The sequence below is a fragment of the Typopeltis vanoorti genome, chromosome 2, assembly GCF_054136105.1.
Source record: "Typopeltis vanoorti isolate ZY-2024b chromosome 2, IOZ_Tvanoo_1.0, whole genome shotgun sequence".
NCBI classification, from domain to species: domain Eukaryota; kingdom Metazoa; phylum Arthropoda; class Arachnida; order Uropygi; family Thelyphonidae; genus Typopeltis; species Typopeltis vanoorti.
Window position 1 is genome coordinate 69,328,830 of NC_143550.1, and position 22,579 is coordinate 69,351,408.

Genomic DNA, 22,579 nt, shown 5'->3' on the forward strand with positions numbered 1-22,579 from the left:
GACTAATGAGGAGTGAAAGCAGAGCATGAAATGGACATCAGTGGTAAGCTGGTATAGTAGCTCAGCTATGAAGATGTGCATATGATTGGTGCAGTATTAACAAAAATTGTGCGACTCAACACGCCAGCGATTGTTGAGAAGAAATGCTGATTCTCTTCAACTGAACTCCAAAAGATTTGACATTGCCATAACAACATTCACTATCTGTTTCTGAAAGTTTTAAACTTTTTTCATGTGTGAGGTATATGTGAAACTTAATTTATTTTTATGTAAAGTAAAATCAGTGGTGTGCAATATACATGAGGGCAACTTATATATTAGAGTAAAAACGAGTAAATTAGAGTATATATTTTGTGATTGTCTTTACATGGGAAATGAATTTCATCACCTGATTTATGTTCATGTTTTAATCTTATATCCAAACATAAGCAAACAGATTTTGTGCATGAAATATCTTCATGCACAAAATCTGTGCTACTAGGCTACTTTTATATAGAGGGCTGTTGACTTCACATCCATAGCAGTATACACATCCAAAAGGGATGTATATACTTTGAATTATTGAATGCTAAGGCCATTGATGTGAAGTTAATAGCCTTTGTGTTCAAGTAGCTTAGTTGCAGAGATACTTCATGCATAAACTTGGTTTGCTTGTTTGTTGAAATATAATATCTGAAAGTATTGGAGACCTGGAAAATTACAGATTTATAAGAAAATAGATATATCACCATTACCTTTCTATCAAAGGAAGGCAATGTATACCTAATTGTGCATCTCTCATAGTACCTGCATTCTCCTCAAGAATACACATCAGGAAATAGTGATGATAATGAAGCTTTTATAGTGTGATTAATAGTTTACAATAACTTGTATGATTCTCTTGTGGATTTTCCCAAATCCATTAAATATGAATTATATTTGCTGGAATTGGGATGAAATAATAGCATAAAAGCATTCTAATTTGGTATTCATTTTTTAGAATAATTTAACCTTTATTCACATAATGTTGCCATCAGTTATTGTATTAATTTTTCTTTTTCTTTTCCCCACCAGGAATTGATGATAGCCTACGGGAGAAAGCATTAATGCACCTTTTGACCAAGGTTGATATTCCCTTCTTGGACTCTATACTCTCTGTTCCTCCAGATTTACCTAAAGTTTTACCATCTAGTGACTATATTGTGATATGTAACCACTCTGTGAGTAACCAGACTCGACACTGCTCAGTACACTTTGATTATTCTAAAATTCCATGGGTTAAGCTTGCCACAGAAGCTTTAGGCCAAATTCCTGAAGGAGTTGGTAGTTTATGGTCAGTTCAGGCATGTAAATTGCAGTGTTATAAAGTTGTATCTGACTTTTACAGTAGACTGAGTACATCTGTTCTTCCAGAAGAATTTCTCTCTCTCTATGTTTCTATTATTAGTTTGCTGAAACAGAAAAGATTAGGCAAAGTACATGTAATTTTACAACTTTTGATGATAATTTTACCATGGCATCGAAGGAATCAACTACAGAAATTGTTGCAGTTTCTGAGAATGGTTAGGGATGACATTTTTATACAAGTTGATAAAAAGGTTTGTGATGTTTGAATATTAACTCACATTTATTGTGAATTTATGAAACTGATTCAGTTAGTTATTAATATTTTTCAGCTTTTTTTAAGCAGTATTTCGAAATTTGATTTTTTTTAAAGTAAATTTAAATAGCATTTTTTGGATATATAAAAATAGAAAAAGGGGAAGATTATCTTATAGTGGCATTCATGCATATGCAGCAGATTTTAAAATTGGCTTAATTTGATTTCATTAGTAATTTTGTTTTATTAAATAGGTATGCAGATGACAATTCAGTATGGTATATAATGTCACTAAAATGGCATTGCAAAAACTAAAACTCAGTGAGGCCCAAAGAATGCTGTGTTATAGAAGAAGATTCCATAGTTTTTTCCAGATGATCCTATGGGTAGTATCCATTGCATAGCCTTCTAGGGATAGATGTTGAAAGTTTTTTCACTTGGTTATACTATAAATTAAAGATGCCAAATTATATTCTCGGTTTCATCCTTTATCCAAGTGTAAGCAAACAAGGTTTGCATGTGAAATCACTTCATGTCTGGGTTACTTGTATATAGAGGCTAATTACTTCACATCAGTTGCCTTAGTATCCCATAATGCAAAGCACATATCCTTACAAACATGTATAATGCTGTGCATTATGGAAAGGGGCACTACCCAGACCAGGTAAAAGCCAAAAGGTTTGCACTAATTGAATTGTGTTTGAAGGAAACTCTTTTCATGAAGGAATGGAGTTGCCAATGTAGGTGTCTTGTAACGTCTCAAAGACATCACCTAGATCAATGGTGACGAACCTTTTTATGTGCGCGTGCCAAAAGTTTACATATTGAGTTTCTGACGTGCCAAAAATTTACAAATCAAGTTGCTGACGTGCCGGGCAGTTTTTAGTAGGGGAAAAATTAATAGAAAATTAACTAATATTATATAATATTTTATAAATAATTATTTATAAATTTATAAATAATATTTTATTCTATTTATAATATTATTCAATGTAAAATTTATTATTATATTATTAAATTGATTTTAATGATGTTGGTTTTAAGAAGAAAAAAAAAACTGTAGTGAGAAAAATATTTCTGCATTGTAACTCAACATATAAGTCAGCTGAGCAGGGAAAGCAGCAGAAGGATCTCAACTTGTCGGCGAAATACTTACTGTATTTACTCGAATATAACTTGCCCTCGCTTATAACTCGCACCCCTGATTTTACTTTATGAAAAAAGTCATAAAAAAAGTTTTGCATATTACCTCGCACACGAAAAATGTTTAAACATGTTCATGTCGAGGAGATAGTAACTCACTCCAAGTGTTAACAACACGCCCTCCCCAACAGACATTATATTGCAGATGCAAGAAAAACACGTGTAGTTTTATTGTATCATTGAATAAGGTACAGAGGCTTTTGCAGTCTGTGTAATATATTTCTCAACAAATAGTGAGATTCATTAGTTAGTGCTGTTTTTATTCCAGCTGTCTCTAATTGCACTATTATTGTCTTCCTCCCACAGAAATTATGCTGTATAGACTCAAGGAAAACCATATGTTGCACTGAAACACTGTATCTAATTAAAAATCTATTGTCAATTTTTCAAATACATGAAATAAGTGTTTGTTTTATTGTATTTGAAATTCTCGATGTCATTATGACAGATCACAAAGGCTAACTTCAAATAAAATTCTACCACGAATTGAAACATGCCATATAATTATGATGACCATACATCCTTTATTTAAGAGGACAGTCCTTTATTTCACTGATTTTTTTTTCTAAAATGGCCATTTTGTCCTTTATTTTGTGAATTGAAATAGTAAATTGAATATTAATGCCAACATATTTAAAGATGCAATTCATAAATTTACCAAACCTGCATTGATTATTTAAATAACTGGACAGCTGTATTGTGGAAATGAAAGTATTTGAATGGGTCCAACTACGAGAAATCCCTCTGCAGGCGAAGATCAAGGAAAGTGTTTTGTTCATTTCCAGCAGGGGCAGCTCGTGCATAGGCACTGTGGAACTGCAGCACCTCCAATTTTTCTTGATACATAAATATTTATTAATTTATTTATATTTGGTTGTAACATTTAATTTTATCATCAACAATCCTATACAATTCTCTTATTTTGTAAAAAAAAAAATAATAAAAATCCATCTTGTAGCACTTAGGAGGGTGAAGGACGCTAGCAGCACCATATTTACCACAGAGTTATATTGCTATGCACGCAAGTATATGCACGTCTTAATGAGATGCGAGCTATTAGCATAATGCGGCACTGTCCGTCGCGCAGTTCCACTGTTGTTTATATGCAGTTTGCGCCAGTAGTAACATGTTTGTAGTGCTTATTCTGTTACTACATCTCTTTAAATATTTGGACATTACAATTAAAGGATTTAATTGTAATGTCCAAAAGCCATTCCTTTAATTACCATTAAAGGAATGGATTTTATTTTCAAGTAATTTTGAATTATACTAAACTGTATAATTTTATCGATAATAAAGAATATTTTTTCATAATTAAAAACTGTAAATCCATTCCTTTAATTAAAATTAAAGGAGTGGATTTTATTTTCAAGTAATTTTGAATTATACTAAACTGTATAATTTTATCATCATCATCATCAAATTCCTGCCATGTACCCTCAAGGGATGTACAGGATATGATAGTACTACATGAAAAATTTACATCATTACTAACTTCCTATTTACAATTTTCCTCCAAATTAGTCTTACTTGTCAAGACTCCAACATTACCAGATCTTATATTTCTATCCTCTAAGGCACTTTGTACCGTGTCACCTTGTACCACCTATATCTTGGTCTTCCTCTGGGTCGTTTTGCTGCCAACTTGGCATAGAAAACTTGTTTTGCTAATCTTTCCTCGCCCATTCTGTTTACGTGACCATTACACCTGAGATTAGCTCTGCTAACACATTCCTGGATGCTGACAATGTCAAGTTCTTTCCTAATATTCTCGTTTTTAATATGATATTGCCATTGATGCCATCTCTTCACGCTCTCTAATCTTTCTCAGGACTCTCATATCTGCAGTCTCTAGTCTTTGGTCAAGTGTTTTACTTCTGATCCAGCTCTCAGATCCATAAGTTAAAACTGGTTTGAACACTGTCTTGTCTACAGCGAATTTAGTGTTCTGACTAATTTCTCTCTTATTCCATATGAATTATTCAATTGACTTCCTACCATACCAGCTTTGTTGATTCTGTTGTCTATTTCCATATTTAATTTACCATCTTCACTAAAATCCGTGCCTACGTAGCTGAAATGTTTTACTTGTTCCACAGGTTCTCCATTCACAACACAGTTGACATTTTCAATGATTCCACCTATTTTCATTGTCTTTGTCTTTTTATTGCTGACCTTCATACCATATCTATTACAACAGTGATTCAATTTAGTTACAGAATCTTGCAGACTTTTACTGGATTTATTTAGAAGTATAACATCATCTGCATAAAGCAAAGCGCTGACATTAACATCTCCAATTTTGATATCATGTTTAATACCACTTTCCTTCATAATGTGATCCATATAGATAATGCATAACAGAGGGGATAATGTACATCCTTGTCTCACACTAGATTTAACATTAAACCATCTTCCTGTACTTGCTTCATTTCTAACTGCTGACTTACAACTTAAATAAAGACTAAGTATTGCTTGAAATAATGTCCCATTGACACCATATAACTGTAGCATATTGAATAGCTTCTCTCTTGGCACCTTGTCACATGCCTTTTCCAAATCGACAAACCTTAAATACAGATCTTTGTTATATTTCCATGATTTCTCGACTATTTGTCGTAAAGTGAAGATCTGATCCTGACAGCCTCTATTTGACCTGAATCCAGCTTGTTCTTCACCAAGCTTTTCTTCCACAATTCTTCTCAACCGTTTCTCAAGTATACTTGCATATATCTTACCAGGAACACTCAGTAGGGATACACCTCTGTAATTCTCACATTCAGTTTTATTTCCCTTTTTATATATGGGTACTATGAGAGCTCTACTCGCATCATCAGGAATTCGTCCCTCTGTCCAGGCATTCTGAACTATGCAGTGCAGCCACTCTAAGACCTGTATACCACCATACTTAATCATTTCTGGTCGAATATCATCTACTCCTGCTGCCTTTCCACATTTCAAGCCTTTGATGGCTTTTTGTACTTCAAGTATGGATATGTATTCCTGACTACATGCCTGGTCAGTGTTTTTTACCACTGTGCTGTCATGACTGCTTGTTTCATTTAGCAGTTCTTCAAAGTAATTACTCCATATTTCAAGGATATCTTTATCTCACGTTTTCATGTCACCTTTATCATCTCTAACTCCTTTTACAGCACTCTTTCCTTCATTCCTAAGTTTCTTCAACAACCTCCAGAATATTTTGCCACCTTCTTGATATTTATTTTCTGTATTCTTGCCAAAGTTCTCCCATGACTTTTCTTTATTTAGTTTCACACGCTGTTTAGCTTTCTTACATTTGTCTCTGTATTCTCTAAGAGCACAAGCTAATTTATTTGCCTGGAACTTTTGATATGCTTTCTTCTTTTCCTTCACTGTGTCCACCACGGAGTTCTGATTTTTTTATCCTTGCAGACAACCTCACCCCATGCCACTCTGGCAGAATCAATCAGGGCTTTCTTGAAGGCTTGCCACTGAATCTCCAAGGTTTGATTCCTGTTCTCAAACTCTTTTATTTTTCTTCAATAATCTTTGTGTATTTTAGTCTACAGTTCACATCTGACAGCTGCTCAACTTTTATTCGCTTTAAAACTTTCTTACATGTCATTCTTTTCAATATGAAATTCAATTTTATCCTGCTCAAGACTAAATAGTAATCATTTCCAATTTCAAATCCTCTGTACACTCTGGTGTCCTGCACCAGGTAGAAAACATCACTATCAACAATAACATAGTCAATGAGACTTTTCTTATTCCTTGCCTCTTCTCTGCATGTGAATTAGTGCACATTTTTATGTTGGAACATGGTGTTAGTAATAACCAGTCCATTTCCTGAGCAGAAATCCAACAGATATTTGCCATTATTATTAGCTTTGCTCTTTTCTCCAAATTTTCCCAAAATATTTTTGTATGTCTCACAATCATTTCCTACTCTGCTATTTAGATCCCCAACAAGGACCAACTTTTCCTTTTTCATTGTGTCAGTTGCTTTTTCTAAAGCATCAAAAAATTCCTCCACTTCTACCTTAGTAGAACCTTATGATGGAGGTTTAATGGATTTTTTACAACACTCAAAAAGAATTAAAATAGAATTTAATACTTCCTATATTTCATCCTAGTCACTAGGACATCTACAGGGATTACAAAAACAATTAATGTAACATGTACATAAAAACTTACAATACTAAGCCCAACAACGTGGGTGACACTAAAGTCCTATCTAGGTGGAGCGCCCTCTAAGGATGGTCGCAGGTGGCCTGGAATGTAAGGTGGGACCTCTGGTGATGAGTGTTTCCCAAATCTTCGGAAGCTTAATGCAACCGTATTTATTTAGATTTGGTTGGTTTTTGAGAGCTGCTGCTGCTTCTAAGAAAAGTCTCTCTTTCTTGAATTTGCTGTGGTGGAGCATGGTGGTTTTCTTCCATGATACTCTGTGGGTGGTGTCCTACACATGGTCAGCCAAGCCTGAATGGCCATAGTTGTGTTTAACGATGTACGACTTGTGTTCCTCCAGGCGGATGGATGCTGATCTGCCTGTCTGTCCAAAGTACTCAAGCTTACAGGAACAGGGTACTTTGTAAACTCCAGGCAGAGAGAGAGGAGGGAGCTGATCTTCCGTAGACCGGATAAGGGTAGCAAGTTTGTGCTAGGGTTTATATGCTGTGTGTAGGTTATACTTTTTTAGTATCTTGGCTATTTTTTCCGAAGTGCCACGGATGTAGGGTATGGTGATGGCATTTTTAAAATCTTGTTGACGAGAGGGACAGGGAATGGGGAGGAATTGATTATTATTATTTTTTTTTTTTAATACTGTGGTCTCTGTAGCAATTGGAGAGGAAAGTTCTGTGTATGTGGTTAAGCTCAGTAGTGAGGGCAGTTCCACTGGAACAAAGATTGTGGGCTCTCTTGGTAAGAGTTTTAATGATGCCATATTGTTGCGAGGGGTGGTGGTGGGAGAGTTTGTGAATGTATCTGCCTGTGTGTGTGTGGGTTTTCTGTATACAGTGAAGGCAAGTGTATCATTAGGCAGGTGTGTGACTAAGGTGTCTAGGAAGGGTAAACAATTGTTCTTTTCCTTTTCCATAGTAAACTGGATTCTTGGATGTAGGCTTTTGAGATGACTGAGGAAGGAGTCTAACGTGTCTGGGCCATGAGGCCAAATAGAGAACACGTCATCTACATATCTTAGCCAGATAGGCGGTTTGAGTGGGGCTGAGTCTAAGGCTCGTTTTCGAAATCTTCCATATAAAAATTGGCAAGGGGGGGTGAGAGGGGGGGAACCCATGGCGGTTCCCTCTATCTGCTTGTAGATTTTGTTCTTCCAAGAGAAATACCCAGAGTTGATGGCAAAGGAAAAGAGATCTAAGATGTCGGAGGGAAAAACGTTTTCTAAGAGAGATAAAGTGTCAGTTAAGGGAATATTGGTAAACAATGAGGAGATATCAAAGCTTACCAATATGTCTGTATTATTCAAGGTTAAATTTTCTGTGAGGGCTTTAAAGTGGGTCGAGTTTTTTATATAGGATGTGGAATTTCCAGTGAGGGGGGGACAGAGAGTTGGCCAGCTGTTTTGACAGTCTGTAACAAGGTGCATTGGTGGCATCTACTATCCTACATAATGTCCTCACAGCACTTAAGCCTCTACAAAAGAATTCTAATCATCCATGGAGGAGATTTTGCACGCAAAACCAAGCAATACGGTAAGTCAAAACTACGACTATCTAGACAACTAAATAGGCTGGCCTTTTTAAAAAGATGTCGGGATACAAGAGTGATACCGAACTGTGTTAAAATGAAGATCAATTTCCATTCCAAAAAAGCACTCCATATATATATATATAAACGTGCCAGCCTGGCATTACTACGCGAGCAAATTGCCTCTACTCGTGCCGCCCTCGCAGTGACGAACGCTGCCTTTGGCTCCCTACATTCAGAGCTCTCCACCGTTCTTAACCCTGAACTTTGGTCGATTCTCTCTGACATTTCGGAAACTTCTGCACAGAGAGAATTTCAAAAAATAAAAAACAAGCACGTCAAGAAATACAGCAACCTGGTTAAAGACAAACCACAACCACAAATTCAACCGCTCCAGACAGTAATAAAACTCTCTTCCAAAAGGCTCAACGATGATGCCATCAATGCCCTTTGCCTCGGCTGTAATTTTGCCGTCGCCCCGAAAGAAGTGCCGGTGCTTGATGTAATGGTTAACGTCGAACGGGGGATCGGTCGCTTACCGTCGGAGGTAGCCAAGAACATCAGACTCAACATAGCCAACATCCTCGCTCACTCCTCGCCTCCATAAAGTAACTTATCATATGCCCAACGCATGGCTCTCCTGAAACTATGCAAAGAAAAAAGTATCGTCATCACTAGAGCGGATAAGGGTAATGCCACAGTCGTTCTTAATACCAGCGAATACAATCGTAAAATGAACATTATCCTCCGCGATCGCGCTACCTACATCCAGCTAGAACACGACCCCACAAAAACACTAGTTAAGAAATTAAAAATCTTACTTAAAAAAGTAACCTCCTGGTCCCCTGACGTCACGAAAAAACTAAAACCTTTCCGCTCTCGTCCCCCCCCCGAATATACGGTTTACCAAAAATCCACAAAACCAATTCCCCACTCAGGCCTATAGTAGATTCCACCAATGCACCTTGTTACAAACTGTCAAAACAGCTGGCCAACTCTCTGTCCCCTCTCACCGGAAATTCCACATCCTATATAAAAAACTCGACCCACTTTAAAGCCCTCACAGAAAATTTAACCTTGAATAATACAGACATATTGATAAGCTTTGATATCTCCTCATTGTTTACCAATATTCCCTTAATTATCTTAGAAAACGTTTTTCCCACCGACATCTTAGATCTCTTTTCCTTTGCCATCATCTCCGGGTATTTCTCTTGGAAGAACAAAATCTACAAGCAGATAGAGGGAACTGCCATGGGTTCCCCCCTCTCACCCCCCTTGCCAATTTTTATATGGAAGATTTCGAAAAAAGAGCCTTAGACTCAGCCCCACACAAACCGCCTATCTGGCTAAGATATGTAGATGACGTGTTCTCTATTTGGCCTCAAGGCCCAGACACGTTAGACTCCTTCCTCAGTCATCTCAAAAGCCTACATCCAAGAATCCAGTTTACTATGGAAAAGGAAAAGAACAATTGTTTACCCTTCCTAGACACCTTAGTCACATGCCTGCCTAATGATACACTTGCCTTCACTGTATACAGAAAACCCACACACACACACAGGCAGATACATTCACAAACTCTCCCACCACCACCACCCCTCGCAACAATATGGCATCATTAAAACTCTTACCAAGAGAGCCCACAATCTTTGTTCCAGTGGAACTGCCCTCACTACTGAGCTTAACCACATACACAGAAATTTCCTCTCCAATTGCTACAGAGACCACAGTATCAAAAAAAAAAAAAATAATAATCAATTCCTCCCCATTCCCTGTCCCTCTCGTCAACAAGATTTTAAAAATGCCATCACCATACCCTACATCCGTGGCACTTCGGAAAAAATAGCCAAGATACTAAAAAAGTATAACCTACACACAGCATATAAGCCCTACCGCAAACTTGCTACCCTTATCCGGTCTACGGAAGATCAGCTCTCTCCTCTCTCTCTGCCTGGAGTTTACAAAGTACCCTGTTCCTGTAAGCTTGAGTACTTTGGACAGACAGGCAGATCAGCATCCATCCGCCTGTAGGAACACAAGTCGTACATTGTTAAACACAACTATGGCCATTGAGGCTTGGCTGACCATGTGTTGGACACCACCCACAGAGTATCATGGAAGAAAACCACCATGCTCCACCACAGCAAATTCAAGAAAGAGAGACTTTTCTTAGAAGCAGCAGCAGCTCTCAAAAACCAACCAAATCTAAATAAATACGGTTGCATTAAGCTTCCGAAGATTTGGGAAACACTCATCACCAGAGGTCCCACCTTACATTCCAGGCCACCTGCGACCATCCTTAGAGGGCGCTCCACCTAGATAGGACTTTAGTGTCACCCACGTTGTTGGGCTTAGTATTGTAAGTTTTTGTGTGCATGTTACATTAATTGTTTTTGTAATCCCTGTAGATGTCCTAGTGACTAGGAAGAAATATAGGAAGTATTAAATTCTATTTTAATTCTTTTTGAGTGTTGTAAAAAATCCATTAAACCTCCAACATAATGTCCTCACAGCACTTAAGCGTCTACACCAGAATTAGTAGAACCTTCTGTGGGACCATAGGCACAAATAAGTCTCATTCTCCAGTTCCCCATTCTCATATTTGCCCACATTACTCTACTTGAGACTGACTGCCATTCAAGAAGATGAGTCTCATATTTTGTGTTAAATACTATGGCTACTCCTTCTTTTCCTTGATTGTCATTGCCTAAATATAACATTTTGTATTTATTGCTCAGAAAGATCTCACCAGTTTTTATCTTTTTTGTTTCAGTCACCCCTATTATGTTGATCTGTACTTATCCAATTATTCAGCTAGCTCCATTTCTGTGGCATTCAGGCTTTATGTTGATAGTAAAGATCTTGAACTCTGGTGATAGTGAGTTGTGGTGGGTTTTAGGATTTGTTCCAGTAGCTGACTTTTTGCTGTTTGCCCTGGTTCCCTGGTGAAAACAATGGGGGACCTTGTTTAACCGGATGACACCCCAGCAGGCATGAAATTCTGTCATGTTGTACCATCATTTTTTGTTTTGGTTGAAGCCAATAAAGAATACAATTCGGTCGACTAAATCCCAAATTGCTAGCCCATCCTCGTTCGTTCAGTATCCAGGTCGATACCTAATAGGGAGCACCACGAGAAGGTGAGGATTGGACATTAGGTCAGAAGCCCTGATCAGTTCTCCGCATTCCTTTAACGGCTGTGTGGAGGTCTCCTCTCAATTATATAACTTTGATCCTTAAGCACGCCATGTATATATATATATATATATAATAGAAAAGAATAAAAAATGTCATCAAACATTAAATGATGTGGTATCAGGTATATCTTGCAACAGCTGTCTACAGATTTATAGTTAGTTTTACAGAATAGAATTTTATAGAATAGTTTTGCATATTCCAACAACAATCACAAGATAAGTTGAGTCAGAAGTTTCCAGGAAGATTTTAAATGCCAAACAATTTTATTTAAGAAGGGGGGAGGGCATTCAAAATACAAAATCCAATGTGGGAAGCAAATCATGAAGACTGGTGGCTTTAACAAGGACTTGAATTCTGTATAAGGTGATCAAAGCATGAACTTATGCATAAAGCGTGAAGTATAAGTTTACATATTCAGAGCTATTCTGTGGAAATCAATAAAACACAGTTTGGGACCAAGCGGAAAATTACACCTAATCAACAATTTTTTTTTAATCATGAATTAACCAGTGAAATACTAAAATTTTAAATTATTGTCAATTAACTTCCCTATTATGAAAATTTGCTAAATGAGACAAGCAGTGATGACAGCACAGTGGTAAAAAACACTGACCAGGCATGCAGTCGACAATACATATCTATACTTGAAGTAGAAAAAGCCTGAAATGTGGAAAGGTAGCAGGAGTAGATGATATTCCATCAGAAATGCTCAAGTATGGAGATATAAATGTCTTACAGTGACTGCACTGCATAGTTCAGAAGGCCTAGACAGAGGGACGAATTCCAGATGATTGGATTTAGCTCTCATAGTACCATATATGAAAAGGGAAATAAAACTGAATTTGATAATTACAGAGGTATTTCTCTACTGAGTGTTCCTGGTAAGATATATGCAAATATGCTTGAGAAATAGGTAAGAAAAATTGTGGAAGGGAAGCTTGGTGAAGAACAAGCTGGATTGAGGCCAAATAGAGGTTGTCAGGATCAGATCTTCACTTTACGACAAATAGTCAAGAAAGCATGGGAATATAACAGAGATCTGTATTTAAGTTTTGTCGATTTGGAAAAGGCATATGACAAGGTGCCAAGAGAGAAGCTATTCAATATGCTACAGTTATATGGTGTCAATGGGGCATTATATCAAGCAATACTTAGTCTTTATTTGAGTTGCAAGTCAGCAGTTAGAATTGAAGGAAGTACAGGAAGATGGTTTAATGTTAAATCTGGTGTCAGACAAGGATGTATATTATCCCCTCTGTTATTCATCATCTGTATGGATCACATTATGAAGGAAAGTGGTATTAAACATGATATCAAAATTGGAGATGTTAATCTCAGCTCTTTGCTTTATGCAGATGATGTTATATTTCTAAATAAATCTGCTACAAGTCTGTGAGATTTCCTGACTAAATTGAATAACTGTTGTAGTAGATATGGTATGAAGGTCAGCAATAAAAAGACAAAGACAATGAAAATAGGCAGAAACATTGAAAATATCAACTGCATTGTGAATGGAGAACCTGTTGAACAAGTAAAACATTTCAGTTACTTAGGCATGATTTTTAGTGAAGATGGTAAATTAAATATGGAAATAGACAACAGAATTAATAAAGCTGGTATGGTAGGATGTCAACTGAATAAATTCATATGGAATAAGAGAGAAATTTGTTGGAACACTAAATTAGCTGTATACAAGACAGTGTTCAAACCAGTTTTAACTTATGGATCTGAGAGCTGGTTTAGAAGTAAAACACTTGATCAAAGAGACTAGAGACTGCAGATATGAGAGTCGTGAGAAAGATTATGGCATAAACAGGTGCCATCAATGAAAATATCGTATTAAAAACGAGGATATTAGGAAAGAAGTCATTGTCTGCATCCAGGAATGTGTTAGCAGAGCTAATCTAGGTGGTATGGTCACTTAAACAGAAATAGGCGAGGAAAGATTACCAAAAAAACTGTTCTCTGCCAGGTTTGGCAGGAAAATCACCCAGAGGAAGACCAAGATATAGGTGGATTGATATGGTAAAAAGTGTCATATAAGATCTGATAACTTTGGAATCTTGAAAGGTAACAGACTGATTTAGAGGAAAATTGTAGATAGGAAGTTAGTAATGATGTAAATTTTTCATGTAGTACTATGATATCCTGTACACCCCTTTAGGGTATATATCAGGAATTTTATTGATCTCTCTCTCTCTCTCACGCACGCACACACACATACAAGATATATCAATTTAATTCCCAGAATGCACCTGTAAAAAAAAACCTACATTCAGAACTATTCATTAGTGGCTACTTTTGCCTTCTAAGTAGTTCTCTTGTGCATATATACACTGGTTTAGACGATGTTTCCATTTTTGGAAACAGACCTGGAACTCGTTTTTTGGATTACTCTCAAGTTCCTTTATCATGTTATGCTGGATATCAGTGATGTCAGAAAATCTTCGTCCTTTTAGCGCAGTCTTTAATTTTGGAAATGGCCAGAAATCACACGGAGCTAAGTCATGCGAATAAGCAGGATGACTTAATTCAGTAATCGATTTTTTGGCTAGAAACTCTCTCACAATGAGTTCACTATGGCTTGCTGCATTGTTGTAATGAATGATCCACTTGTCAGTCCACAATTCACGTTTTCCATATGGAATCTCATAATCTTTTTAGCACCACTAAATAGCATTGTTGGTTGATTGTTTGTCCCTGTTCAATGAATTCTTAGTGGACTATCCTCTTGTGATCAAAGAAACACACCAGAATGATCTTGAACTATGAAAGTGACAGGGGTGCTTTTTACGGATGTGGCAAACTCAGGATTTTCCACTGCATGCTCTGGCATTTTGTTTTGGGATCATACTTGAAGCACCAGGTTTCGTCACCTGTAATTACTCTCAGAAACGTGCTTATTTGCAGAATGATCAGTCACAACTCGAAGCTGCCGCTTCTTCTGTTCGTCTGTCAAGATCCGAGGCACAAACTTTGCAGAAATCTTTTGCATACCCAATTCTTCAGTTAAAATTTCCCTGACTGTTTCTCAATTCATTTGCAATTCATCAGTTGTTAATGACACACTTAATCATCTGTCAGACCATACCAAATCTCACACTCTGTTCACAATTGCGTCCTTCTTTGTTTTTGGCTGCCCACTTCTGGGGTCGTCATTCACATCTTCTTGCCCATCTTTGAATCTCTTATGCTACTCAAAGACACTTGACTTTTTTCAATATGCCACTTTCGACAGCTCCAATGTTTCAGTAGCAGTTTTTGCCTATTTTCACACATAATTTGATAACATGTTGCCCCAAATTTTGATCACACATTTTTACGCCAAATTTTACGTGGATCTGTATTGTTTTCGCAATGGCTCTATTGGCTTGGCATTTACACACACATTAGTTAAAACATGTACAAAGGCAATTACTCACGTGAATCCAACCAAATCACCCCATACAGGTGACACTACGTGGCTGTGCTGGGAATTAAATTGCCACACCTTGTATGTGTATCTATCTATATATATGTATTTGTAGTAATAATATCACTATTTCTTAATGAAATATGTACTATTTATTATATCTATGTAATAATCTATGCAGGTTCTTTAATTTAAAATCTGTAAATTGGAATTATGCTAAATAATATTGAATTCTACTTAAAAATGCCACTTCTGTTCTAAATATTATTTTCCTGTTTAGGTAACTAATCATGAAGCTGTACTAAGAGATTTTACATCTAGTATACTTTGTCATCCCTTGCTGGCTAGGGACCATTGTTCTATTTTGTTAGATGGTATGATCTCCAGAACACCACAAATGTTTATTATTCCACAGTGGCTTAGTATGCCAGAAGCATCAGGTAATACGAACAAATTATTACATAATTTTTTTATGTCTGAACTCCACCTATGAAATGTTGAATTTCAACCTTTCCAATGAACAAATTCAGTCCAAGAAAGAGATCTAGCCAGATCTCTTTCTTGGACCCAAAAAGGTGTATACCCTGATGTCTTACTGTTATCTTTATTCTAAATGTCATTAATCCCATTTTTACATTGCCTTACTATCCCTATTTTGAATTATTTTTGTTGAAATCCATTGAAAATATTTCCTTGCATTTAAAAGTATTATTCTATTTTATGAATCACTAATGTAAACCGAGATGTGTTAAATTATAGATCATTTCTCAAGAACCCGCCTCTGTTTGGTCTGAGTTCTAATATTATTGCAGTCTTAGACTTCCTTGTTGTCTTTGATATGTTTTTGCATTACTGTGTTGTTTTTTTTTTTTTTTCATAGAGAAAAATATCTTTTAGCCCACCTGTGGTATCACACAGCCCATGGACTGTATTGAGTCTGCTCATTGTACTAATTGTATAGCTGGTTTACAAATTAGAATTTTCATGAGTAGGATTTACATAAGATAAGTATTGGTATTATTAGAATATGGTGTGAATAATTGTATAATGAAGTAACATTGCATTATACAATTATTCACTTTACTAATTCAAATAATTCAATAATTCTCTCTAAGATATGGGAAAGTCTTATTCTAATCACGTTGTATTTTTTTTAAGAAATAGCTAACGAATATTGTAATATTCCCTCAGTTATACCATTGCATTGTTTTATGTACACTGATTGGAAAGTAAAGTGCCACCATTAGTAAAGTGCATCGTGCCATATAACGTCACATGTTTGTAGCCAGTATAAATTGGAGGAATATGATGATCCCAAGTCATTGCAGTTATGTCTGGGTGAAATAACTGCTACAAGGGAACATTGGAAAGAGATATTTTGATAGGATGCCATATTGCAGGCCTATCTGCTCAGCAAATTATTATTATTATTATTACTACCTGACACCTCCAAGGAGGCCAAAGACTCATTGAGGGAGGGGTATCTGCTCTACAGTACTCCATCTCCACAACCCCAACTAGTATTTTCATAGACAATCACAAACATCCATGCCCATGGTGGGATTTGAACCCTCAGCCTTTCGGCTAGAGAGTGGATAGCTAACCACTCGGCTAACCAGGCCGAGTGGTTAGCTTGTCTGTTGTTGTTGCTGTTTACACATTGGGCCATTCTGAATCAACAATCAGTGATACCTTACTCAGATGGAAGCACACAGAGTCAACTGCAAGTACCTGCAGTGGACGACCCACCACACTCGGCAGACATGACTGTAGGGTGCTATGAAAGATACTATGTAGAAACTGCCATTCGTCAGCCGACACAGTTAAATTTGGAATTCCAGGCATCAACTAGAACATGAATCTGCACAAAAATGAAGAATGGGTTTTCATGGTAGGACTGCAATATGCAACACAATATCCAATCCAACATGTATGTCATCTTCAGTACTGCAAAGATCACGTACAGTGGTACATGGAAACTTGGAAAGCTGTGTTATGGAACGATGAATCTGCAGCACCCTCTACCAAGCAGATGGACAGGTGTGGCGGATGCTTGGTGAATGTCTCTTACCAGAGCGTGTAACCCCAACTATGAAATTCTGTGGTAGCGGTGTGATGGCATGGTCCTGTTTTTCTTAGTTTGGCCTTAGACCACTGTTTGTGCTGCCATGAACATTGAACTCTTAGAGGTATCTGAACATTGTGGACAGTGTGATGCTTCCTACTTTGTGGCATTTCTATTGAACTGAGCATTATCTGTCTCAGCAAGTCAGTGCCCTGTATTATAAAAGTTTTTGCTGTAACTGCATGGTTTGTTGACTTGAATTTTACCACATTTGACTGGTCTCCACAGAATCCTGATCTCAACCCTATTAAACATGTGTGGGATGAACTGGAGCATTGGGCAAAACCAACAGACATCTGTCCTCCCCATAACATTCCAGGATCTCATTACACGCCTACAAGAAGAAGAAGAATGGTCCAAAACTCCCATCAATTGCTATCGTACACTTGTGGAAAGTATGCCCTGTAGGACTGCTGCAGTCATTGCAGCAAAAGATAGTCGTACATCTTAGTGAAGTGGGTACCATGCTGTTTGTTCCTCACACTATGGTGCCTGTTGATTTCTTTCCAAGAAGTGTATAACATTATGCAGGTTTTACCTTTTCAAATCAATTCATTGTTTGTGTTTTATTTTGTAATTAACTCTCTTCGCCATTAATGATGGCTTGTAATTTTTAAGTTGAAATATATATGCCTTAAATAAATAGTATTATTTATACCTTGTGTTTTTTGTCTTAATTAAACGAAATATCTATGCTTGTAGGATAATTTGAACCTATAGCATATGCTGATTGGAGATAGGTAGTCTGCCTACTCTGTGTACCTTTCTGTTATCAAACTACTCATTTATGTAAATTCATGCATACTCATACATGAATTCTCTTTATATTTATTGTTTAAAAGAAAGGTTATATATCTGTTTATTAATTTTTTAAAGAATTTTTCAAAGTGATTCAGATATCCAGAATATCTTATCTTTTAGTTTTTGTGCCTTCTTTATCATTTCCTTTGTTTCTAAGCATTTTTAGCGGTCGGCAACCTTTTCAGACTTGAGTGCCACATTCAAATTTTATTTTTAATAATGCCCCAAACATTTAATTAAGAGAAAATATTGAGTGAAAAAAAAAAAACTTACGTTGTCAATTTTAATTATATCAATCTTAAAAAACAGAAATATTTAAAGTATGAGATATGAAACAAGCATGAAAATGAAACTCAATGAAAAATTATCATGTAAAAACAAAGTAATATAGTTTATGCATCACAATATGGGTGTCTCCTTGCTTAATGTGCCTTTTGTGGTTGTTCTCCCTTAGCCAAATTATCTGTATCTGCTTTCCAGCCAAAAGGCTGTGGGTTCGAATCCTGCCGTGGGCATGGATGTGTGTAATTGTTTGTGAAAATGCTAGTGATGGTTGTGGGCGGTAGATGGTGTTGGTGTAGTTGCGGTTCGTTGTAGTTGATGGATTGAGTGGTAGAGTCAGAGCTGTAGAGTAGGTCCTCTCCCTCGATGAGTCTTTGAACTCCCTGGAGGTGTCACGTAATAATAATAATAATATCCACTTAATATAACCTGAGGTGCAAATTCTAATCAACGCATGCAAATGTTCATCAGTTAGTTGAGAAGATAATTTATTTTTTCTAAAACTCATAGCAGAAAATACTTGTTTGCAAATGTATAATCAGTTTCATAAAGATGATAGTCACATTTAAAAGCACATATCATCTTTATGAAACTGATTATATCTTCCAATTTTTTTGGTAAGCATCGATACAATTTATGGATATTTTCAAATGAAAATTGGTTCTTTAATGTTTCTTTATGTTGTAATTCCAAAATTTCCATCTATAGTTGGTTTGGTACTTCACAATGTCGACATTAAAAGGGTTCAAAAATAATTGCATTTCGATGCTGTTTTTATGAAAATCCACAATTGCACAAATTATTTTTAATTTATTATTCATATTATAAAATGTATTATTTAAATAATTCAACATACAGGTCTCAAAGCCATGTAAGTATGGTCAACTTTTTATGGGCCACCAAAAATGCATGGTTGGGCTGCATCCGGGCCACCGGTTGCCAACCCCTGCTCTTGAGCATTTTGTTGCCCATGTGATATTTTTCTATATTCTTTCCAGTCTTCCTGTGATTATTTTATCTAGTTTTATACATAACTTACATTTTTCTTGTATTAAGGGCATATGTGACATACTTGTCGTAAACCTTAAGTACAGTTTCTTCTATTCCAGTCTTACCTGTTCAGTTGCTCGAGTTCTCCATCATAAAGTTGTGATCTTTTGTCTGCAGACAAATTCACTACATGAATTCACTTTCTTTACTAAATTATTGTATTTGTATATTTCCCTTCTGAAATTTGTTGAACTTTGATCCTTTTTTAAAACTTTCATATATTTCTTTTCATCATCACCACCACCACCATCATGAATTCCTGATACATTCAGGAACTTGCTGTGTGATATTTTTTTTTTTCACTGTGATACAGCTGACCTCACTGTAGCCAAAACCACTATCAGAAGCTTACTCATTATAAGACACTGCTGAAAAGTTGAGAGTAGCGTATAGAGTTACAAGGTCATGCATGAAATACACTGTAGCAAACTACTCACTGTAGTGTAGTGTTCCTGTGATTCCTTTTGCTAGCGAGAGAGAGTCAACTGTACCCATTTTTATCCTACTCAACATTAAATGGTGATCACTTCCTATATCAGGTTTCCTGTATATTCTTGTATGACACTGTGAACAGTAATGTAATAAGATTGTTCTTATATTTTGTGTTTTCTCTCCATGAAAATGTATATACATCTTTCTATTGGAACATTTTAGTATTGACTAATTTATCCTGAACAGAAACAGCAGGTAGTAACTGTTGTTATTAGCTTTGCCCTTTTCTCAAAATTTTCTAAAACATTTTTATATGTATAGGGTTCATTTTCTACTTTGATGGTTAGTTCTCAAAGAAGAACTGTCTTTTCTTGTTTCTTTAGGTCACCTCTTTTCACTAAATGATTAAAAAAAATCTACTTCCTTCTTGCTGGAACCTTGTGTGGTATCATAGGTACACATAAGTTTCGTTGCTTATTTTCCCACTTCAAGATTTTTCCACATTTGGAATTGCTAGCCATTCAAGAAGTGCTGAATACTTGAACCTGCATGTCACATTTAGATAAATATCATATATTTCATTAATTATAAATATTTTGTTTTTCATATTATTATTATTATTAAGAGAGACCTCCAGGGATTCAGAGACTCATCGAGAGAGGCCACATACTACATGCACCAGCTATCATACTGCTTACACACACACACACACAAATGGCCATCCATTCCAATCACATACCACCCTATGACGGAAAAATCTAGCCCCCTCACCCCTTCTTAGCAGAATGAATTCTCAGTTTCCAAGGTTGCCCTCTTGTCCATTCCCCACCCTCTATAAAATGAAAAATTCCATCAACTGAAATCCTGTATGACCCTTTCAGAAGTTTGTAAGTCTCAATCATATCACCCCTCTTACTCCTGCTTGCTAATGTCTGCAAATTCTCAGTCTGTCTTCATAGTCAGTATTCCACAATCCTGATATCATTTTTAACACTCTTTTGCACTCTCACCACTATTAGTATCAGAATCACAATGGAAACTAGGAGACCAGACCTACACACAATAGTCCAAGTGAGGTCTTATGAAGGCCTTGTAAAGAGGCAAAATGATATCCTTATCTTTACATGTCAAAGTTTGTTTCCGCATTGCAATTATAAATTAAAGATAACAAGAAATTATATACTTGGCTTAATCCTTTATCCAAGTGTGAGCAAACAAAGTTTGCACCTGAGGTATTTTCAGGACTGGGGCAACTCGTGATAAAGGTAGTATGACTTCACATCACTTGCCTTAGTATCCATAATACAAGCACATTTCCTTGCAGACATGTATAATGTTATGCATTATGGGAAGGGTCACTACCCAGACTGGTTTCAACCTTTATTGAGGTCTTATCAGTGGGAGGCAGACCCAGAGGTGATACCAAGGTTGAAGTAATGCAGAAGTCATATTTTCATATACAAGTTGCCAAAAGGTGTCACACCTTATTATTAAAATACTCGGGATTAGAGATAGGTAGTTGTTGAAAGTTTTCCCACTCGGTTATACTATAAAATTAAAGATATCATATACAAGTTGCCAAAAGGTGTCACACCTTATTATTAAAATACTCGGGATTAGAGATAGATAGTTGTTGAAAGTTTTCCCACTCGGTTATACTATAAAATTAAAGCTATCAAGAAATTATATACTTGGTCATCATCATCAAATTCCTGCCATGTACCCTCAAGGGATGTACAGGATATGATAGTCGTCGTCGTCTGGTAGCATCCTCTAGCAAGAGGGTTGCAGCAGATAAGCATCTCTTCTCTATTTCTCTCTGTCTGTCGCTTCCATCATTCTTAAACTAGTCCATTCGACGATGTCATTAAACCACTCTCTAGTTGGTCTTCCACGTCTTCTCTTCCCCTCAACTTTCCCATGTAATATAGTTCTTGTCAGGTATCCTGAAGAACCTCTCAGAAGATGTCCTGCAAATCTAGTCTTTCTTTACATAATATTCTTTAACAGTGTTCTTTCCATCCCAACTCGTCTTAAAACTTCTTGATTTGATATTCTTTCTGTATAGCTAATCTTTTCCATCTTTCTATAACACCACATTTCCAATGCATTAATTCTTTCCATATCTCTCTTTCTTAGTGTCCATGACTCACTTCCATAACTTGCAATACTCCAAACTGTTGCTTTAACTATTCCAATTCTAACGCCTATTTTAGTGTTCTTGTTTATTAAAATTCTCTTCATTTCCATAAATGCCGATTTAGCTTTGCCTATTCTATTTCTAATGTCCAACTCTGAAGTTCCTTTCTCTGGGATCCAGCTACCTAAATATTGAAATCTTTCCACTTCTAAAATCTTTCCTCCACATCTTATTTTTACATTATCTCCTATTTTTCTACCCATTATCATTATCTTGGTCTTTTTTGTATTAATTCTTAGTCCATACTCTTTACAAGAGTTTTCAATTCTTTGAATAATTTGTTGTAACCCATTTTCACTTTCTGCCATCACTACTACATCATCTGCATATCTTAAGTTATTAATGATTCTTCCATTTATTTTTATTCCTTCTTCTTCTACATCCTCAAGTGCCTCTCTAAAAGTTAAACAATAATGGTGATAACTTGCATCCTTGTCTGACTCCTCTCTCCACCAGAAATTCTCCTGTTTCTTCTCCATTAACACATACTGACGCTATTTGTGACCAATATAATCTCTTTAAAATATAATAGTACTACATGAAAAATTTACATCATTACTAACTTCCTATCTACAATTTTCCTCCAAATCAGTCTGTTAC

The 22,579-nt window shown here is 36.3% G+C and overlaps 1 protein-coding gene across 1 annotated transcript in view; it reads left to right on the top strand.

The window, feature by feature from the left end:
- Positions 1-22,579, top strand: part of LOC150109146 (DEP domain-containing protein 7-like) — an 89,967-nt gene that overhangs the window by 55,221 nt on the left and 12,167 nt on the right. Inside the window, exons 5-6 of the mRNA XM_090401683.1 lie at positions 1,054-1,577; positions 15,370-15,529. Coding sequence (XP_090257809.1) covers positions 1,054-1,577; positions 15,370-15,529 — 684 coding nt within the window. The remainder of the gene's footprint in view (positions 1-1,053; positions 1,578-15,369; positions 15,530-22,579) is intronic.